The sequence below is a fragment of the Ictalurus punctatus genome, chromosome 26, assembly GCF_001660625.3.
Source record: "Ictalurus punctatus breed USDA103 chromosome 26, Coco_2.0, whole genome shotgun sequence".
Taxonomy (NCBI): domain Eukaryota; kingdom Metazoa; phylum Chordata; class Actinopteri; order Siluriformes; family Ictaluridae; genus Ictalurus; species Ictalurus punctatus.
Genome location: NC_030441.2, coordinates 10504622 through 10522490, shown reverse-complemented (window position 1 = coordinate 10522490; position 17869 = coordinate 10504622). Strand labels below are relative to the sequence as shown.

Below are 17869 nucleotides of genomic sequence, written 5' to 3'. Positions count from 1 at the left end.
TTTGCAAAGATTTCAAACAAACTTCTTTCACGTTGTCATTATGGGGTATTGAATCCATTTTGGAATAAGGCTTTAACATAACAAAATGTGGAAAAATTGAAGCGCTGTGAATACTTTCCGGATGCACTGTAAGTAGTTCAATTAGCACTTAAATCAGGCCTGATAACACTGCACAGCCAAAAGTATGTGGACACCCAACCTTCACACCCGCATTTGGTTCTTCCACAACCTCTTGTCACAAAGTTGGCAGCACACAATTGTCTAAAATGTCTTTCCCTTCACTGGAACTAAGAGGCTCAAATCTGCTCCAGCATGACAGTGTCCCTGTGCACAAAGAGTGGTCCATAAAGACATGGTTTGCAAGGTTGGTGTGGAAGAACTCGAGTGACACGAGCCCTGATCTCAACCCGCCCTGAACACCTTTGGGATGAACGGGAACGCTGACTGCACGCTAGGCCTCCTCACCCAACATTAGTGCCTGACCTCACTAATGCTCTTCTGCTTGAATGAGCAACTCTTCACAGCCACATGCCAAAATCTAGTGGAAAGTCTTCCCAGAAGAGTGGAGGTTATTGTAAGAGCAAAGGTGGAATAAATCTGGAATAGGATGTTTAAAACACACACATGGCTGTGATGGTCAGTTGTACACACACTTTTGGCCATATGGTATAGGTTGAAACTTTTCAGTGTATATATAACTGAGCTCAATATGCAAAAAAATAAATAAATTTAAAAAATCCCCAAACCATTTTAGGAAAGTACTGAAAACGTCTCTGCTGAATGGAAAATTGTGAAATTGCGCAATTTTGACAAATTTTGACCGAACTCTAACCGCTATAATCAGAATCAGCCGTTGGAGAGGAATTAACCATTTACAACAGTGAAGTTGGATTTTTAGCATTGTACTTGTCCGTGTGGCTGTCCTTAGCTGAACAGCAAAACCGCAACGTGTCTAGACAGAGTGGTTTTAGGGACACTGACCTCTAAATGCTAGTGAAACACATCACTAAGAGGAATAAATTTTTTGAAGTGATTTCTCAACAGGAATGAAGTGAAAACTGCTGAAACTGAATTTCCTGGTATTGCTTAATCAGTTTCTCAACATCTATGTACATTCCTATATGATGGCTAGAGCATGCTAAACTTGAACTTCTGTATTATTTGCGCCTGGATTCAGACTGTTTGGTTGTTTTTTGTTTGTTTTTTTTGATGGGTGGGGAACTAATTGACATGAATACTATTGTTAACAGTTTTTCATCCTTCCATGTCCAAATATCTAAGTCTATTGTCATGCCAGAGTATTATATATTTGTCACAAAAAGGCATAAAAAAAAAAAGAACTTGTGGAAAAACGGCAATTTTACAATCATTTTTGCTTGTCTCTCTCAAAAAGTGTACAAAATACACCGTTATAACTTTTGGCAATGTATCTTTTTCCATACATAAAGAGATGCACTTCATGTATTATCTCTCTCACACGCACTCTCTCTCTTTAATGTTGCAGCCATGGCAACAAGGAGGTGTTTTCTTGCCAAGGTATACAGCTTGCAGTGGACTGGTTCCTTGAACGTGGCCACAAAGACATCACAGTATTCGTACCAGCGTGGAGAAAAGAGCAGTCCCGACCTGACGCTCTCATCACAGGCAAGTCCACCTCACACCTGTTCTGTGTACCCTCATTTCTATTTAGTCATGCTTCTCTTGGAAAGCGGCGGTCCAGAACACGTTGGTCTTTTATTTAATTAATTAGTTAATTACAGGAAATCAACTTCGCTAGAATCTGGGCAATCATGCTCTCTAATAATTTGGATGCTCTTAGTTTATTTGTAGCTAATCGGCATTGTCCAGAGATGCAGATTTTAGGCTTTGCTAATGTAAGTATAACATTATGCCTTGGTTAAGTTATACCTCTATACAGTCTCAGCATTAGATTCTCTTCGAAACCTTAAAAGTTGGTTTTATTTCTATTCCTTCAGATCAAGAGATCCTGAGGCGACTGGAGAAGGACAAGATCCTGGTCTTCACACCCTCTCGCCGGGTCCAGGGGCGTAGGGTGGTGTGCTACGATGACCGGTTCATCGTCAAGTTGGCTTACGAATCGGATGGCATCATTGTCTCCAATGACAACTACAGGGATTTGGCCGTGGAAAAACCAGAGTGGAAGAAGTTTATTGACGAACGACTTCTCATGTACTCGTTTGTCAATGATAAGTGAGTCTTCCGGCTATTATATTATTCCTATGGGCTTTGGTAGTTTTTATACCTGCCTATAATCATTGTTACATTATTTATCAAAGATTCGATTAAAACTACCACTATTAGTCCCTTATTTCAACTTTGGTGTATCTGTACGATTTAACTTAGGGTTAGGGAACATTTTTAATAACCTGAAAAATGTTTGATTTGCAGTTAAATAATCAAAACAATTGCCCACATAACCATTAATTTGGAGTAAATAGTACGTAGAGTAGTAGACCTGTAAGTAGTAATAAAAATATCAGATAACATTAATGATTGTAACTGCATACATGGGAACATCATACGTACTGTACTGTGTAGCTACACTTAGTTAAGATTATGGATCTGGAGCCGTGGCAAGCTCCGTTTTATTTCTTGTACAGTCCTCTCCGAAACTATTGGAACGGCAATTCAATTGTTTGTGCTATACACCAAAGACACTTGGGTCTGGGATCTAAAGATGGATATGAGACGAGAGTTTAGGTTTCAGCTTTTATTTCCTGGTATTTACATCTAGACGTGTTAAGCAACATAAAACATAGATACAACATTTTGTATCAAACCACCCAATTTTTAGGTGAGCAAAAGTATAGGAACAGATAAGTCTTGAAGTAAATTAAAGTAAATAACACTAAACTAAATTAAATATTTGCTTGCATATCGCTTGCTTGCTATAACTGCATCGAGCAGGCGACTCATTGACATCACCAAACTGTTGGTTTCTTCTTTTGTGTTGCTTTTACCTCAGCCTCTTTCAGTTGTTTTTCATTTTGGGGGGTTTCTCCCTTCAGTCTTCTCTTCAGGTGGTGTAATGCTGCTCAACTGGGTTACAGTCTAGTGATTGACTTGGCCAGTCTAAAAGCTTCCACTTTTCCCCCTGATAAAGTCATTGGCAGTGTTTTTTTATTTTTTATTTTATTGTCTTTTTGCATGATAAAGTTCCACCTGTAATTGGTGCTACCATCATGAGTTACATCATCAATAAAGATTAGTGAGCCTGTTCCAGAAGCAGCCACGCAAGCCCAAGCCATGACACTACCTCCACCATGTTCATCTTTATCCTCACTTTGGCCTTTCCGTCACTTTTGGTGGAAGTTAATCTTGGTTCCAGAACTTTTGTGGCTCATCCGTGTATTTCTTTGTAAAAGCCAGTCTGGCTTTCTGATTCTTACTGCTGATGAGTGGCTCGCATCTTGTGATATGGCTTCTATATGGATTGGGATATCTTCACCCCTGCCCTGTGTACGTTATTGATGTCACTGACTGTTGTTTTTGGGTTGTGCTTCACAGCTCTCACCATGTTTGTCATCAGCTTCTGTTTTTTTTGTGTCTGACCTGTTCCACGTCTGGTTGTTATTATATCAGTGGTTTCTTTCTTTTTCGGACATTCCAAATTATTGTATTGGCTATGCCCAATGTTTGTGCAATGCCTCTGACTGATTTTCCCACTTTTCTCAACTTCAGAAAGGCTTGCTTAGAGAGCTCCCATAGACAGCCCTCTGATCTTCATGTTGGCTTATCCTTTTTAACAAATAGCATGAAACTGAAGGCTAAAAGCAAGAGTAGATGTTCAGAGCTATTTATTGTTTAAGCAATCAGTCTAACAGGACACACCTGGGTAACAAGAAACAGCTGTCAGTCACAGTTCTATTATTTTTATGTCGTTTAACACATCTACATATGATACCAGGAAATAAAAGCTGAAATTCTCATATTCATCTTTCGATCTAAAACCCAAATGTCTTCAGTTTGCATTAATAAAAATGAATTGGCCTGGTTTGTTTTGATGCTGTACTTCTCTTGAATCAACACAGACTCAGTTGTATTTCATTTAGTGTGCTCAAATCTGCACTCAGTTCTATGCAACAGTGATTAATAAGGGGCCCATGAGTTTTAAATCATGTTAATGGTAACAGTTTGAGATATCTATTATGTAAAGGTAGCTATCTAATTAAAAACTCTGTCCTTCAGGTTCATGCCTCCTGATGATCCCCTTGGTCGGCATGGCCCCAGCCTTGAGAACTTCCTGAGAAAAAGGCCTATCATCCCAGAACACAAAAAACAGCCTTGTCCATATGGTAGATACTTATCCCTCTGTTCTTCAGCTAAACCCTGCCATACAGTCTCCTGTTGTAAACTAGATCCAATTTAAATATCAGTTTTATACCAGTGCATGTGTTGGATACATTAAATGTTTCAGATTTATATACACATTTAAAATTTTCAGTGGAGGAAAATCCCTGTTAAAAGGGACCCATTAGCTTGCATTCATTATACCCATTATTGCCATTTGCATTCTTGGGAAAGCAGTGATAAATGCATGTGTTGTTGGCTCCTTTAGGAAAGAAGTGCACTTATGGTCACAAGTGCAAATTCTACCACCCAGAGCGTGGCACCCAGCCCCAGCGCGCCGTAGCCGACGAGCTGCGTGCTAGTGCCAAGACCTCTGCAGCCAAAGGCACAAATGAGTCCGGCCTTGTGAAAAGCCACAGTGTTCCTGGAGGCTCTCGTAATGATAAAACCGGTGACGGAAAGCGTTCACACTCAAAGCGGCAGTCGGACCCCAGTGTCCGCACCCTTTCATACGGTGACGTGGAGGACAAGCTGAGCTCCAAAACCAAAGCAGACCCCCAGAACAGCAGCTTGACCCTACCCCCTGCACCAGGTGGGCCCCCTTCCTGCCACACTCACACACAAGACCAGAGAGAACAGCTGACATGCTTTTCCAAAAGTCACGCAGTGCCAGCTTTCCCTCAGACAGACTCCTACCCCACCTGTGAGTCTCCGGACCTCAGCTACTACTCCCTTGTTCGTGGCTACTCTGGCCTCAGCTTGTCCACCCAAAGGAGCCCAGAGCGACCTTTCCTTTCTGATATGGATGCACGGCTCAGTTCCGTGGCATCTGACTGCAGCAGCGAGGGCAGCGCCAGCTCTGATTCGTATGGCACGGTGCCTCCTGGTGAGCGCTCCTGCATGAGCTCGCCTGACTCACTGTTGGACGATGGGCTCAAGTGTCATCATTACCACCACCTCCACCACCACCGCAGGCAGTACCCGCTGCCCATGTTCCTGCCTCCACCACCCAACCACCACCACCAGAGCCGTGTGCTCTCCCCAGTCCCTTCGACTCACCCAGGGTACCACCACGGGATGGCCCGCGGACTCAGCTTCACACAAGACGACCAGTCTCCGGAGCCCCACTTCAAGCACTCAGTGTCATACATTAGCCCACAAGTTCAGCACCAGATGATCGGTGCAAGATCCAGTTGTCCTGGAGAGTACCCTCCTCAGAGTTCCCCACTGAGTCGCGGACTGGCATCCACACGTCTTGACAGCGTGTCTGACTCCAGGCTCTATGAGCGTTCACCCCTTTTGGCCAGGAAGCCCTTCACAGACCAGGAGAGGCTGGCTAGCTGGGAGCCATACTATCAGCAGCCCTGCTATGAGCCATTCACCTTTCAGAGCCTCCCAGAAAACAGGCAGCAAGCATGGCGGGTGCCTTGGGGACAAACTCCTCTTCATCCTTCGCCTCCTCATCCATCCCATAATCCCCACCAGCACCAGGAACCACCTGTCCTCGGTCGCTACCAGGAATCGCGTGAGAAAGTGTTTGTCAACCTGTGCAACATCTTTCCCACTGAGCTTGTGCGCCTGGTCATGGGCCGTTATCCTCACGTTACCGATGCCCAACAGCTGGCAGCCGCTATCTTGGCTGAAAAGAGCCAGGCTGGATACTAACAACTCTTGCAAACGATTGGAAGTGTAGCAAATATATTGAGTTCAATTAACTTGTTTTTCCTGAGGATTACAGAGGCATCTACAAGGGATTGTCCAGGCCTTGATTGGTCATACAGTGCTTCCATTTGGAGGTTTTTACAAGGTTTTGATGGAAACCTGTAAACATGCTCGTTGTGAGGACGAGCCATGTCTTACTCGGATTTCTTACTTGACTCAGTTTGAAGTCTGTCAAGTTGAGGTTTTTTTTTTCCCCCCCCAGCAGTGGAGCCATAACTGCTAGTAGCAATTTGTCTACCTGAAGTGTGAATGTGGAAATGAGTGTGACATTATTTATTTTAGTCTATATATATATATTTCCAGCAAGATTTTGCTTTATGTTGACCATTTGGTTCAGGTGAGCATGTACTGATTCACAAGGCACTTTTACATTGCTGTTTATCAAATGTAAAGTTGATAGCTTATGTCAATCAAACAAGAACTGATGGAAGGCCAGATGATTTGTAGGATTGAACTGCATACTGAGATCAGGTGGTTGTCGCTGATGCAGAAATTGGGCTCACGTGGGGGAAAAAATGACCAAATAAAGAGCGAGCAAAGGGCAGGACCCTGTTTACTATAAAATTTTTTAATTTAAAGTCAGTTGAAATACATTCCCACAATATCTGGCCTTTCATAATCCTTGTGATATAATGCCTACTCTCACTTGAAATTTGATGTTTTGTTTTTATTTAGTTTCTCAAAATTGCTTTCCCCATAACCAATTTTTGAATCAAGAATCATTGGGTCTTTGGGGACGCGCACCAGTAGCTGGCCCAGTACTCACTGCGCTTTCTTTTAGTAGTAAGGTTGTGTTAAATTATCATCGTTTATTTCTTACAGGAATCGTTTAAGCTTTGTTGCTTTGAGACGTTTTATTCATGTGTGGATGTGTGATCATGACTGAGAGCTTGGGTGGAAAATCTCATCAACCATCAAATTGCATCATATTACCAGTGTTAATAGATTCAGTGGCAGAGTTTCCCAAAAGGGGCGTGGTTTTTAGAAGTAACCTTGACTCAGCACTTTTTGGGAAACTTTCGCCGTGGTCCATAGCCACAGGTGTAGTGTAGGTGAGACAGACGCCACCAGTCTGTCTTCGTACCTTAGTTTTAGTAAGGGATGTCTCTGGCCTCACATATCGAGTGGCACGCTACAGTCACTCGTCATCTTCATCCCGGTGCTGTACAAGCAGTAACGAGGGAAAACCTGATTGGGTGAGAAGATCGAGAGTCGCACGTTCGAGAACTTCCAATGAGACGTTTGTGTGTGTTACTGACGTGTCCCGTGGTAGCCAGAGAATACCTGTCCTCGTTGATACAAATTGTATCTTTTTTTTAAACTTTAAAAAAAAAAAAGGAAAAAAAAAAAGGAAAAAAAAAAAGACATTTATATACATATTAATCTATGGATAAAATATATTCACAAAGTTATGTACAATATGTAGTACTTGTGTAATTTAAGATATTTTTGGCAACATTTTATCATTACTTCAAGGACGAAGGTTGAAGCCTTTCCTTCATTTGTTGTTTTTTTTTTGTTTTTTTTTGGTGGGCTAAAAAGAGCATCAAATGCATCTTTTAAAAAGGATAGAGGGTATTACCATGAAGATATTTACTAATTATTTTATTTATTTATTTTATTTGGAAGCAAAGGGTTATTTATGGTCTATACCTAGAATTAAAAAGAATGGGTTTTGGGGGAATGAAGTTTTTTATTTTACAATTTTATGAGGCAAAATGATTAATTCTATGTATTATTAGGTTTTAATTTGTTTTCTGCTGATATGGTTCTAAGTGGTTTTCCAAAAGCTTTATTATTATAATGATTGTACTCATATGGTAGCGAGCGGATGCTTGCTGAACCATATGATTGGTTATTAGGCCATGATGCTTCTGGAAGACTTGTAAACTAAAAAAAACACAAAAAAAACAAAAAAAAACACACACACATTTTCCGTATTTGCCTGTGGAACAAAACAAAAATTGATCACACAGACCTCGTGTTTTACCTGAAAATATTATCCGATGCATTTCAAGAGGGCTGGGCTCTTTGGGGGTAAAATGCTGCCTGAAATATTTGTTAGGAGCACCTTTGTTTTGAAAATGAAGAGCCTTCCCTCGAGCCAGGTGGCACCATGTGCCATCGTTGGCAGTGGCGTGGGCATAGAGTAAATGCCTCTACACGGCATTGTGCTTAAGACACATCTGAATAATCTGAACCATGTTCAGCTTACGAGTTTTCAGGGCCGGCCTTACTGCGGGACGTCCTTAACGCCAGTGTATTTGCAGAATAATTACTACTGTTATTACCCAAGCATGCAGCGGACAGTTTTCACTCAAACACACGACATTATGGACGTCTTCAGTAAAGTGGCACCAGTTTTCATATATAAATATATATATATAAAAGTTGTTGTTTTTTTTGGTGTTTTTTTCTCTCTCATTGTGCTATGCTGTAATCAAAGCTTCTGTGGACTTGCTGTGAGTTAATGTTACGCCTTGTCCATCAAGTCTCTCAGAGCTTTGCTAAAGCTTGTTGTGGAAACGTATACAGGCTAATTGCAAAACCAGTTTCCCGTGATGCGCATCCCGATCCGCGGAACGACTCGCACAGGGAGAAGACTAAAGCCGAACGCCTTTCCACGTAGATGTATCGGAAGGTTCAGTAATTACTCATTGATTCATGAGATGTAGGCTTTACGCTCAAGGACCAAAGTGAACAGTGAAGTAGTCAGCGCTAGGATTCAGAAGACCCGATGATCCATAGTGCATTCGTTGGTCCAAAGCAAGATAGTCTTTCAGATTCTTTTTTTTTTTAAAAAAACGGATGAAGTTATACTGTTGGAGAGGGGGGAAATAGTCCGGGATTTTTAACGATTTATGACAGGAAAATAAGTGGTCTGAACTTTGTTGTTGCTGCAGAACCTGGAGTTTCCAAATGTGTATTTTTATTGAAATAAAAATACCATCATCAAGTTTCAGGTTTGTTTGTTTTTTTTTTTTTTTTAACTTTTCATTCACAGTCCAAACAAAGAAAATGAAAGGAGCAAAAGATACATATTTCATCTTTATTATTATTATTATTATTTTTTAAACATATGTAATCATGGACAAAGCTCGACTGTGATTTCTATGTAACAGAAAGCTATATAAACATAAAAAGGGGGGAACGAAAAACAAACAAACAAACTGCAAACATGACAGCTGGTTCCAGAAGCAGCAGTGGCAGCTTTGCTCTGGTTGTTTTTCTCCCAAAATCACTCCAATGCCAGCAGGCCAAAATCCACCTGACTCCAAACAAAACAAAAAAAATAACAATAACTCAAAGCAACAACGTTACACCATCGTGGCATTAAGGTAGCAACCCTTCCCCCTTCAGTGAAAGCTAGTGTGCTAACTCCGGTGGTTCGAATTTATAAAGCAATAAAAAAAATTATTTTCTTTTTGGAAGCACAGAATTTTCTCTTCTATGGCAATTCCTGGACACCAAGATGCTGGGTTTGTTTGAACTTTTAGTGTCTCAACCACCAAAACAAGTGCTTCTTGACCTTTTCTGCCTTCACTAGTGTAAAATTAAACAATTCACATTGAAAGATATAAAATGAAGAAAAAAAAAAAATCCAGATTATTACACTAAATACTCCTTCATTTTGAAATCAAGTAATTATTTTAGAACATTGTATAAAGGGTTGGTGTAGACGTGGCGGAAAAGTGAACAGGAAATGTTTTAGTGGTCTGCTCTCTCTTGACACAAGATGAGCATGTAACAGATACGGTCAAGGAAGTAGAAGTAGAACTACATGAATGACTCTAGGAATAACGCGGGAGATGGATCGTCTTCGATGTATAAAACTTCCTACCGGTCTTCATTTGCTTTAATCTCACTGCAAGAAAGCACAGAGAGGAAAAACACGAGAAACTCGCACCCTTCCAAATCATCTTTTATAATCAAATACGCGCAAAACCGTGTCTTGTGAAGTAAAAGGAGGAGGAAACGAAGACGATCACGGGTTCGAGTCTGCTACGCGTGACCACGGCGATGTGCTACTCTGAACTCGGCACAGTTTCCGCGTCGGGACGGCTTTGGTATCGGACGTCGTTAGGTCTACAGGTCACGTGGTGAAGGTGGTGAACGACACTACTTAATCTGGATCTGGACATAATACTGAGCTCTGAATTCATACTGAGACTAACACACACACACACACACACACAGCGAGATGACATTAACGCTACACCGAGAGCAGAAAACCTTCTCACCGGTCTTTCCTGTCTCTCAGCACACTCAGTGTTTGACAATTCAGTCTCCACGCTTTACATTAATGAGGTAGAGAGCTGTCCTGATGCCAGGACTGATGTTTTCATATGCTCCCCGGCCAGAAAGGCTTTCGCTATTCTCTCTCTCTCTCTCTCTCACACACACACACACACACACACACACACACAGAGAGGTAGACAGATCTGCACACACTTCATCTTCCACACTGAAGCAGCTGCTCTGTCTGCCTATCTGACAGGGCCTTTGTGAGCCGGCAGGCAGGGAAAACCATCCGTATGGAGACTGGACATGAAACACTGCGAGTCTGAGGACGGAACAAAAAGAAAAACAGACACCAGACTCTGAAACGTCCCGACACGGCTTACGCCGACTCCCATTCCACTCGCAAACCAGCGCTCGTCATCTTAAACGACTTTTCCCCGTTCGAATCTTTCACACCAGGCAGACACAGACAACAGCTTCCCTTTGGTGATCCGTAGTTTTGGTTATTTGATTCTTACTGAATTATTCGATATTTAACAGGTTTGTTTTTGCACTCGTTATGAGATTATCTTCATGTGCTTGCTGGGGGGGGCAGGGGAGTTTTATGTGGAGGTGAAAATCCCAAACGAGACCCGCCGTGCGATGTCGAAACTTGCTAACAGCAGAAATTAAGAGCAGCGTGTTAATAGAACGGGTGAGGAACTAAAGAAACTTATTAGATACTTTGAGCTCGTTGTAAATCAAGACGGCGAATAAAGTGTATAAAGCGGGCGAACTCTAAATGAACACAAAGAATGAATGGCCATTTCGATAAATTTTGATCTTTTTGCCATTTCCTTATATATATATATATATATATATATATATATATATATATATATATATATATATATATATATATATATATATAAAATGACATTTCCATTTTAGTATCTCTATCATTTAAAGAAAAAAAAATATTTGAAATGTTCATAAAGATATGATACATAGCTTGCTCCTAAATGGATGAATCGAGTGGGAGGAGCTTGAAAACAAGCAGCCTGATTGGCTGACGATGAGAGCTTTGGCAAAGCGTGAGGGGAAGGTGGCGACCACGTCCCTCTAGCCTCTCTGCAGAGTAGAATTATATCAAGCGCCATGGGTTAAAGGTCATATGGTGGGATGGGCTGGTGAAGAAAAAAAAAAAAAAAAAACCCAAAGAATGAAAGCTGTGCTTATAAGCCAGCTGCCAAGGCATCAGGGCTGCAGCTTTGAGAGTGGGGCTGGAAAGTGGGCGGGGTGGGGCGGGGTCAGGGTTCAGGGGTCAGCGCTCCTCACATGGACTCGAACTCATCGATTCGCTGCTTGGTGTTTCCCTGCCGGATCTGGCGCAGCGTCTTGTACTTGTCGCGGCCGGCCTTGACATTCTCCGCATGCAGCATGTCGTTCTGCGTCTTCTTCGAGTCGTCCCGGGCCTGCGCCAACTCTGAGCTCAGGGCCTGTGAGGATTATGACAGCAGCGTGTTTACAAACACTGTATAAAGTGATGAAGACTCCAGATAGTAGGAACTGTATGCGCCGGGATGGACTCACTTGGAGCTGCTTCTTGACACGGTCGTTTTTCTGGGCTTCGGTGAGACGGTCTTCCTCGGTGTGTGGATGCGCCACGCCGTCGTTGGAGAGCTCGGCGCTGGCCTCGGCGCTGCTCTCGTCGTGCTCATCGTGCTCGTTCTCTGCCGAGCTGCCTGCTGGTACTGCCACGGTCATCACGGTCTTCAGCTCTTCTTTGGTCTTCTCCAGATCCTCCTGAGCTGAAATAGCCTGGGGAGAACACAAGCATGGAATTATGATTAGATCAACAGACTATTATTAGATACTCTCATTACATACTCATATATACACATATCATACTTAAGATTTTTTATTTTTTTTTAAATTGCTTGTACAATCACCTCTACTTGAGCATTTTTCGAAAGAGAAAGGCAGCACATCCTGTTCAACACTGCTATACAACAGCTTAAATGTTTTTTAATGACTTGTTTAGAGAAATGTACTGAAACAATGGAGAAATACTGAATGCCTTACATGAGGTCTAGAGATTAGGGAATAGGAATCTAACAGGCAACGTGAGCTAGCTTAGGATTTAGCCGAGATTGGTTTATGACCATAAATGACCATAGACAAGGTCATTTTTTTTTGGGGGGGGGGGGGGGGGGGGGGTCATATTTTTGTGTGTGTGTTGGGGGGGCATTATTTTTTTATTCTTCTTTTAATGCCATGTGGCGTCGACGGCTATTTTCATGGTAAGGTCAAGGTAGGTAAAACAGGATGCTTTGTAAAATTCTGAACAGTCTTACAACGTTCCAACAGTGCAGACAACAGCAGCCAGGTAAAGTCCTTCAAATTAATATTTGATGAGAATTCTAGGTTTTTTTTCCTCCCCTTGGTGAAACATTTTGGAAGACTCCTAAATAAGCACTTTCAGAATAAAAGCGTTGTCTAGTGTTGTCAAGAGCAGTACAGTCCGTTTAAGATATGATAACGATCATTCTCGTTTTACAGGAATCACACGCTGGAGGCTCTTCATCGTTCAGACTCGAGTGTCCAATACGGCGTCTCGTATACGGTCTGGATTCAAAAGGGAAACGAGGGAAGTGGCTTCCGTTTAGAGCAGGGTTGATTTCATGTCGTTCGTTACGCTGCGGCATTAAAAAGCAACACTCCTGCATCATACCTACATCGCCTAACGCTAATAAATAGGTCACTGCGACTCGTCACGTCTTTTTTCAGCTCAACGGGTGTGTAGTTTGACATCCGAGACACTGTTCGGCTTTATTCATGCAGGATTCAGTGTCTTCTCCATGTAACATGGAAACCGCAGAAGAGCTCCCACTAAGCATCAAGAGGAACAACTCCAATCTCTTAGGACGTGGGATCAAACACCACGGTCGATACGCAACACGCCACGTCACTTGACGTCGCATCGGGCCGCTCCGCTAGGCTTTTGAAAGCGCCGACTATGATATGAAGTGACGCCGTAATTCTGTACACTTCACCGTGTGATCACAGGGAGTCGGATTCTTCTGAGATTACATTCGTCTGACCAAAACAGACACAAACATACCGAGTCAAATCCAAATTAAAACCAGGAAACGTGCCTAGAGTCTAAATCACAAGAACTGACGACGGAGATAAAGACCTAATACATATCTGTGAATCTAGGACACGCACACGAAAACAACCTTCAGTGTATTTTAATGATGTAGTGGTTAATACTGCTTACACTGCAGCACTGCTGAATTCTCAAACCTGATTGGTCAGAAGGTGCGCGATTCATATTCTATATGACGAACTAATTCAAATGACAGATTTAAATCGATACGTCCGTTCAGATTCGTCATCGCTTCTACAGTAACGGCTAATTCACAGGGATTTGCAACTTAAGTCTAATAATAAACTAATTTAAACAAAGAAACATGTATAACTGGAGAATTTTCTATAAGTTCGACATTTATGGAAGGATTTCCCACTGTTCGTGCTTTATAACGGTCGGGACGTTTTCATCCGCGGGAGAGTCGGAGGACTTTATGCTTTCCGGTTTCTCAGTTTAAAAAATCAAAACAAAGCTGATGAGGGAATAACTGTTTACAGCTGTAACAATGCAAGTGATCTAAGGATGAACTTGTTTTACAGACATTCCACAATGAAGTGCAGCTATAAACGGATAGAAAATGCAATGTTGTTAATTAATGAATGAAATTGGTAAATTGATGAGGTATAAGAGGAATAAAATACTTCAGAATGTGCAGTGACTGGAAAATACGCACTTAGGGTTGGCACACCATCTATACTCGTGTACGTGTGTGTGAAGTGAGGCGAGGCGAGGCGAGGTGCATTACTTTGTGCTGCCATTCATTTGCCTCCTCTTCCTTTTTTCTCTTGGCCTCCTCCAGCAGGGCGATTTTGGCGGTGAACTCACCCAGTTCTGCAGCCTGGAACACAACAGGGCAGAGCTCACACACTTAACGTGCAACACACAGGTTCTTTATAAGCTAGATTTTAGCATTCGTTGATTTTCTAAGCTACTGCCGTCACTCAAATGCCTTGACTGGATAGTACACGTGACGTACCAGTTGTTCCTGGTTCTTCATCTGATCTGCTGCTTGTTTGGCCAGCGCTGCTCGGGCCTCCTCGGCTGCCAGTTTATCTCTCTCCAGTCTCTCAGCCTCTTCTCTTGCCCTCTGCCTTTCTTGGTCCAGTTCTAGAGCCCGACGTGTCTGTTCTTCCAGCTCTGCACACAATATGAATAAACAATCCGTTTGGAATGATCTCAATGACCAAACTTTGAAACCTGTGCAAATCAAAACCCATAAAATGATATTTGAGTCAACCTCACAGTTACTTGCATGAATTGCATCAGGAGATGTGACACTTTCCACTGAACGGAAGCAAACGAAGTGAAAAAGATGCCATTTGGAATTTGGCCCAACTGATTTCCTATGACCACGCTTAAGAGATGTAAAAGTTTAATAACAACAAGCAATCTGGTAAATAAATAAAATAAATGAGCAAATAAAAGAAAACAAAACTAACATTATGGGGTTGCCGATTAACTCCAAGAAAAAAAAAGAAGCACATTATTTTAACGAGAGTAAAATAACATCTGACGCACAGAAAATCCTCTCCCTCCAGAAACATTAAAGCTTCCAATGCCTTCAATTTGACTACTTTCTGCTCTGCTTTTTTCGGCTCCACCCTTTCATCCCAGCTTGATTCATATCATTCCCGAGTAACCAAATTCAGCAAGCTCGCTTAGTGACAGAAATGAACTCGCCGCGCCGAACCGGACTGTACCACCTGGTGAAAAAGCACTATTAATGATCAACGAATATATTCAGAATCTATAAACTATACTCAGACTATATTCATGAATTTCCAACAGCAGCGCTTTATCAAGTGCACGATGAGATCCAGCACAGCGGTATACACTCACTGTCCATTTTATTAGGAACACCTGTACATCCACTCAGCCAATCGTGAGGTAGCAGCACAATGAATAAAATAATGTAGATATGGTTCAAGTGCTTCAGATAAGGTTCACATCAGAATTGGGGGGGGGGGTTTGATGGGCTGGTTTGAGTATTTCGGAAATCGCTGATCTGGGATCACAGAATGGTGCGAGGGGGAGGGGATATGACGGAAGAGATCGGAGTCGACCGAGTCGAGCTGACAGGAAGCCTACAGTAACACAAACAATCATCTCCGCATGCATAACACATCAAACCTTGCGGCGGATGGGCTACAACAGCAGAAGACCACGTCAGCGGCCGTTCCTGTCAGCCAAGAACAAAAACCTGAGGCACAGGCAAGAATCATGGGCACAGGCTCACCCAAACTGGACCGCTGAAGACTGGAAAAAGACCGGTTTTGATGAGCCTGTGCTCATTTTAAGCACGATTGGCTTCTTGGATAACTGCATAAATGAGCAGGTGTACAGGTGTTCCTGTTAAAGTGGATGGTGAGTGTATACATGATCTACACATTGAATTTGGGTAATCTGCTTCTCAGAGTACCTAACAAACACATGACAGACGAGAGCACTGCGCCGTCATGTCTGAAGGTTTGTGGCGATTTTACATTTCCTCCAGCAGGAGGTCAGTGTGACTGTGCTTGTGCTACGATCTTAAAGATTCACTTCGCTTTACTACGGTTTCACTTCTCACCGGAGAGATTCCTTCAGCTCAACTGAGCAGTGGGAAACTCTGATTTAACGCCTAATTAGACAGACTTTTTGCTCTATAAACGTTGTGAATATGGGGATTGTGATGATTCCATCATGCCCGGATGAGCACATATCACTGCAGAGGCTTCGTTCATTATGCTCTTCTACCTCTCTGTGCTCTCGCCGTTTGCTCTTCAATCTGTCGCAGTCGCTCGATCAGCTCATCCTTCTCACGCTCTATTCTTTCCTTCTCCTTTTCTGCAAGCTCACGCTTCTTCTTTTCGTTTTCAAGCTGAGCCCTTAAAACGAGAAGAAACACAAAGTGAAAATAACACTATTTAAAAAAAAAAAAAAACAAGACAGGATGGTTAGTTGTGATTCATTTCCTAAAGAGCACAAAAAATGCTTTCGGTTTAGTTTCTAAAGAATTAGCTTAATATTTTGAGAATATTTCAAGTGCGTAAGGAAGTTCGACACTGCCACCTTGCGCCAGTGTTAAGAGCTGGTATATGACGCTACTTAGATTATGATTGTAATAAAACATGGGTTTTTTTGCCATCATCTAAAAATAAAAAAACAATTTTAAAAAAAGCTATTCGCTTTTGTTACCAGTACAAGAAATGTATAACATGGCAGTAAAAAAAATGTAATATATTAAGTAATATTCTGGAGTTAATTAGTAAAGATGTTTTTACAGTAATGCACCAGTTCCCAATGTACACGTTATTGTGAAAGATACCGAGATCTAAACTAATTCTGAATAATAAAAATACCTAATGACTTGGGTCAAGTGCATTATCCCCCCCACTTTCCTACAATATTTAAAATATAGGTTTGTGCCTTTCCTACAATATTTTCTAATGAAGTTAGCTGGTATTATTTTCCAAAATGTAAAACACCCCTAATAGTAACCTAATATAAACAACCGTGGCCCTGACCAGGCAGTTACAAAGCAGCGCCGCATGCTCCCGTTAATGACCGCAGTCTTTACTTGAGCTTCATATCTGATCGCTCTCTCACCCACATAATAAATAATACATTTGATTTGAAAGTAATGAAACGTTCCCGCATGAAACGTGGATCTTTTTCGTTGTCCGTGCCCACGAGATCCCAGTACAGATGCACGGGTATAAAGGAATATTGAGTCTCCTATTCGTATTTTGTAATTCTATCCATTTACATCACATTATCTGTTCAAAGTATTTGACGGAAGATAAAATCAAAGCTGACAGAACACGGGAACGTGCTAGTTCTTGTGAAGTTGCCGTTTTGAATTTCCTGTACTATAAATCTTGTGATAAGTGTCTGCTAAATAAATTAAATGCTAACGGTATTGTACAGCTCATGTGGGCAAACATAAAATGGATGTTGCCCTCTACTGGACGAAACAGTAATTAAACAGAAATGGGAAGGAAATGGCTAATACACAGATGTTGTTTCTTTACAAGATTCCAGTCCTAGAAACATTAGCGCTGACAGGGGAGAGCTTTCAGACCTTTTTATTTTGTATACCCGCTCTTGTCTTGCAAACTGAAGACATGCCTTGCGTATTTATATAAATTTAAAAATTGTAAAAGTGCCGACCAAAACAAAACGTATAAAGATGAATGTACAAAGACATAGCCTATGCAGTTACTTCCCACCTGTCCAGGAAGCTAGTGAAGTGATAAAACAACCACTTCAAACAAACATTATTTCCAGCCGAAAACTAACCATTAATGGCTATGACGTATTAAAAAGGTTCATGCTGTTGGCGTTTAGTAACGTCAGTATCTTATAAAGACCATGCAATTTTAAGTAACTGGAACGTCACCAAATTTTGTTGAACATCCCCGATTTACACGGAAAACCCAGACAAGACGGGGTGTAAGCTCAATTCCGGTTGCACGTACC

General features: G+C 41.8%; 2 protein-coding genes across 2 annotated transcripts in view; one reads left to right on the top strand and one right to left on the bottom strand.

Annotated features, from left to right (window-relative positions):
• LOC108259022 (probable ribonuclease ZC3H12C) overlaps positions 1-8995 on the top strand; it is a 31976-nt gene extending 22981 nt beyond the window's left edge. Inside the window, exons 3-6 of the mRNA XM_017458135.3 lie at positions 1505-1644; positions 1977-2211; positions 4210-4316; positions 4580-8995. Coding sequence (XP_017313624.1) covers positions 1505-1644; positions 1977-2211; positions 4210-4316; positions 4580-5976 — 1879 coding nt within the window. The 3' untranslated portion in view covers positions 5977-8995. The remainder of the gene's footprint in view (positions 1-1504; positions 1645-1976; positions 2212-4209; positions 4317-4579) is intronic.
• Positions 8996-9068: 73 nt separating this feature from the next.
• Positions 9069-17869, bottom strand: part of LOC108258936 (radixin) — a 42130-nt gene continuing 33329 nt past the window's right edge. Inside the window, exons 10-15 of the mRNA XM_017457970.3 lie at position 17869; positions 16145-16275; positions 14385-14545; positions 14154-14246; positions 11848-12075; positions 9069-11753 (exon numbers count right to left, since the gene is read on the bottom strand). The exon at position 17869 is cut by the window's right edge and continues 163 nt beyond it. Of these exons, the coding sequence (XP_017313459.1) occupies positions 11589-11753; positions 11848-12075; positions 14154-14246; positions 14385-14545; positions 16145-16275; position 17869 (779 nt within the window). The 3' untranslated portion in view covers positions 9069-11588. The remainder of the gene's footprint in view (positions 11754-11847; positions 12076-14153; positions 14247-14384; positions 14546-16144; positions 16276-17868) is intronic.